The following is a 4,532-nucleotide window of genomic DNA, read 5'->3' on the forward strand; positions in this document are numbered from 1 at the left end:
GCTGTCCTCTTGCCTCAGCCTCCCATGCAGGTGGACTATAGCTTGCAACACCATGCCTGGCTAAAAGTGTCTTTTTAATTAATACTCAAAGGTCTCTGGAATCAAGATTACCTTGTCATCCACCCCTTCTGGATGACAATCACTTGATATATTGAGTTTTACTAAAATGTTACACAAAAGAATACGGAAGTAGTTAATCCCAGATTGGGTTATTTCCAACTGAATTTTTCAGTAGACCTAATAAATAAAATCAACTACTGGTCTAGGATCTGTGTACATAAGATAGTCGAGGGTTTGAGTAAATGAGACAGTTGAAACAAAGCCAGTATCCCCAATCTCCCACTTTGATAGCCCACAGACACACTTCACCTGGCTGTACCACTAAAACAGCACACTGGAATTCTCTGTTAAAACATGTAATTGCCTATGTCAAATGCCAATTACAACACTTGAAATGACATTTCATTTGACATATTTTATTGGTTTTGTCTGATGGCCTTTAGTGTGGCATCTGTCTTTGATATAGATCTTAGTGAAGTGTGATACACACACATTTCATTCTTTAGGCATAACTCTAACCTTCTACTACCACCCCATTAATAGGTGATTATACTGTAAATAGGTCAAGAAGCAATCAAGATTTTTTAGGACCACCAAGCTGAGGTACATGGAGGCAGAATCAGGCACAGAAAAAATCTTCACATGGAAGAAATCTTGCAGAACCTTTTATATATTTAAGTGCAAAAGAGAATCCTGAGAAGGCAGCTGAGGTGTGTTTTATTCCTGCTGACCTTGTGCAATGTGAAAGACTCGATTCATTCTAATTTATAAAATATATGAGTGAAGAAAGTAGGTTGGAACATAGATTGGAAAGTAGGTGGAAATTATAAAATGTGATAGTCCACTTTTTCATAATCTTGTCCACAGGTTTTCACTAAAGAAATGCTATATCCTATGTGTTCTATATTAAAGTGTCACAACTGAAGGAAACTGGTAAACTCAGTTTTACCTCTACAAAGTTTTTAAAATCCCTATTTTCAAAACACTTGTTTTGCAAAATAATAGAGAAATATCATGCAAACAAATTACTCATGGAAATAAAGGAAGGGCTGGGCTCACCTGAATAGTTGGCACTTTGTCTTTACATTCATGAAAATCTACGGATGTTAGCAAAGAATCATTTTTCTCACAGCTCTCCCGGCTGATAAGTGTGTCCGCATAGTTGGGCTGGGGGAAGATCAGGTGACTCTTCCGAGAGTCCGAGGTGAGGGAGACCTCGTGGGAATAGGTCTGCAGGAAAGCCCGCACCCCATCCATGCCCACATAGTGTGAGGTGGGCACACTCGCCAGGCCACCTTCTGAAGCCTGCAGCCGGCGTGACTTGAGCCAGCGCCGCAGCCTGAGCGCCAGCAGTACGAGAACGAAGGCTAGGAAGATGCAGGAGACTGCGGCCACTGCCACCACCAGGTACAGCATGAGGTCAGAATTGTAAGGACCGTTGGAGGGCTCAAGGCTGCCCAGGTCGGCCAAGACTTCGGGGATGTTGTCAGCCACAGCCACGGTGAGTGTGACGGTGGCTGACAGAGGAGGCTGGCCGTGGTCCTGGACGGCCACCAGGAGGCTCTGCTTGAGCGCGTCTCTGTCCAGCAGGGCTCGCGCCGTCCGCACCTCACCCGTGTGCAGCCCCACCACAAAGAGTCCTGGCTCGCTGGCCTTAAGCAGGAGGTATGACAGCCAGGCGTTCTGGCCTGAATCTTTGTCCACTGCCACTACTTTGGTCACCAGGTAGCCGGGCTCTGCGGAGCGGGGTGCCAGCTCCAGGCCAGTAGAACCGTCTGTGGGGAGGGCCGGGTACAGGATCTCGGGCGGGTTGTCATTCTGGTCCAGCACAAACAGGCTCAGTGATATGTTGCTACTGAGAGGTGGGTCCCCGCTGTCACGTGCAGTCACTGTTAGTTGTAGTTCTCTCAACTGCTCATAGTCAAAGGATTGCAGCGCATACAGGACTCCAGTGTCAGAGTTTATAGAGACATAGGAGGACACTGGTCCCCCCTGGATGGTGTCTTCAGCCAAGGAATAAGTGACCTGGGCATTCTCCTCACTGTCGTGGTCCTGTGCAGTCACTAAGAAAATGGAGGCCCCTCTGGGGTTGTTCTCAGGGATGTAGACTGAGTAGGATGAGTGGGGGAAGGTGGGTGGGTTATCGTTGGTGTCTGCCACCTGCATGGAGATGTGAGTTTCCCTGGACAAGGGAGGAATTCCGCCATCTGTGGCTTTCAGTGTGATGTTATACAAAGAGAGTGTTTCCCGGTCCAAGTTTTTGGTTGTGACCAATCTATAATAATTATCTATTGATTTTTCTAATTTAAAAGGTAGATTTTCTGGAATGGTGCAGGTCACCTCACCATTCTTCCCAGAATCTCTGTCTTGTAGGTAGAAAAGAGCAATTACTGTTCCAAGAGGTGTGTCCTCAGGGATTGAGCTACTTAAAGACGTCATAATCACTTCTGGAGCATTATCATTTACATCTAAAACTGTGATCAGTACTTTTGCCTTTGTCAGACTACCAGGAACATCTTGAGCCTGAACTTCCATTTCATAGAAGCCAGTTTCTTCATAATCTAATCCTTCTAAAGTTGATAATTCTCCTGTAAGCGAGTTCAGATGAAACATCTGTAGAAGTTTAGGAGTTATTTTCCGAAAAGAGTATGTCACTTCCCCATTGACTCCCTCGTCCAGGTCGATAGCATGTACCGTGAGCAGTTTTGTGCCCACTGGTACATTCTCGGGGACAGTTACTTGGTACTGAGGCAGAAAGAAGACAGGCGCGTGGTCATTCACATCCACCACTGTTACCTGGATGCGGGCGGTGCTGGATCGGGGCGGGTCGCCGCCGTCAGAGGCTGTGAGGACCAGGTGATGAACCCGCTCTTCCTCCCGGTCCAGCACCCGCTCCAGCACCAGCTCCGGGTACTTAGTTCCATCGTCTCCACTTTGCACAGCCAGGGAGAAGTGGCGATTGGTGCTGAGCTGGTAACTGTGGAGGGAGTTCGTGCCTACATCTGGATCCCCAGCCTCGCTTAACGGAAACCGAACCCCGGGAGCTGTATTCTCCATTATTTTTACATTTATTTCTTCCGTCAAGAATCTTGGAACGTTGTCATTAATATCTATTATTTCCACGTCTATAGGGTAAAGATTCATTTTATCTTCCATCAGGATGTTAAAGTTTACCAGACACCGCGCGCTCTGAGCGCAGATCTCTTCCCGGTCTATCCTGCCTGCAGTGACCAAGCTGCCGCTGCGCGGGTTCAGGGCGAAAAGCTGCGTCCTACCTCTGGAGACGATGCGGACTCCGCGCTCCGCCAGCTCCTGGGGCTCCAGCCCCAGGTCCTTGGCGATGTCACCCACAAAGGACCCTTTGTCCGTTTCCTCCGACACGGAGTAGAGAATACGTCCTGCCCAGGCTTCCCACAGGGTCCCCAGGAGGATGGAGAGCAGGAGGAATCCTCTGTAGTCCCCGCCCCTTGGCTGAGCCGCCATAGTAGTCCTGCTTCTCCTGCTCAGGCGCCAGTCTCGGGAAGTGCTTCAGAATGCAGGTGTATCTGGGTGGACACCTCTGTCTTCGGAAGGGGAGCTCAGAATCCAGCAGGATAGAAGCTTGAGTTTAGTGCAGCCTAGAAGAGGGCTTATCGCAATCTGTCGTTTCTCTGTGCTCGGTGGTTTCTGTGGGATCTCTCGCACAGTTTTTCCCTGGTTGGTGAACAGCGGCGCTCTGAGTCCTTACTAAGTTACTGCACCAGACTGATGCACACAATACACTGATTTCATAGAAAATTGTTTCATCTTTCAAAATTTCCCTGTTAAATTTCTTTGCTCTAGATATCCCTGATAATTTAAAAATCCATTTTAAGACACTGAATTAATGCAACAGTACTCATGGATGGGTGTTTGATAATCTTAGATAATTTTTTTAAAAACTGCTTTGCTTTGCAACTTTCAAGTGACTCTTTTGGGCACTGACTCACACGTTATTGCACATAGGAAAATCAGTCATTGAAGGCAAAAAGGTAAATTTTATTTAAATACATATGAAAAATTTTACGTAGAAAATATTTACATCAGTGTATATAAATTTTAATTCATTCAGTATTAATTGAACACATATGTTCTAGACACCATCATGCAGGATTCAGAAAGTCAAAATTGTTGTAAAATATATAGACCTATTTTAATAAATTTTTGATTGTATAGAACCTTAGAGATGGTCTAACACCTTCATTTTAATGAGAGGTGGGGGGCCAGACGCGGTTGCTTACTCCTGTAATCCCACACTTCGTGAGGCCGAGGCAGGCGGATCACCTGAGGTCGGGAGTTTGAGACCAGCCTGACCAACATGGAGAAACCCCATCTCTACTAAAAATACAAAATTATCCGGGTGTGGAGGCGCGTGCCTGTAATCCCAGTTACTCAGGAGGCTGAGACAGGAAAATCGCTTGAACCCGGGAGGCGGAGGTTGCAGTGAGCCGAGA

At 46.7% G+C, this 4,532-nt stretch overlaps 1 protein-coding gene across 1 annotated transcript; it reads right to left on the bottom strand.

Moving 5' to 3' along the window:
- Positions 1 to 828: 828 nt before the first annotated feature.
- LOC112617199 (protocadherin gamma-A7) lies at positions 829 to 3,746 on the bottom strand. The gene has a single exon (XM_025373955.1). The coding sequence runs from the start codon at positions 3,541 to 3,543 to the stop codon at positions 1,090 to 1,092; it is 2,454 nt and encodes an 817-aa protein (XP_025229740.1). The 5' UTR covers positions 3,544 to 3,746; the 3' UTR covers positions 829 to 1,089.
- Positions 3,747 to 4,532: the final 786 nt, after the last annotated feature.

This window comes from Theropithecus gelada, unplaced genomic scaffold (genome assembly GCF_003255815.1).
Source record: "Theropithecus gelada isolate Dixy unplaced genomic scaffold, Tgel_1.0 HiC_scaffold_15894, whole genome shotgun sequence".
In the NCBI taxonomy this organism is placed as follows: Eukaryota; Metazoa; Chordata; class Mammalia; order Primates; family Cercopithecidae; genus Theropithecus; species Theropithecus gelada.

Bases quoted from the DNA above. Each gene is read 5' to 3' on its own strand.
- LOC112617199 (XM_025373955.1), bottom strand. From the start codon at position 3,543: ATGGCGGCTCAGCCAAGGGGCGGGGACTACAGAGGATTCCTCCTGCTC.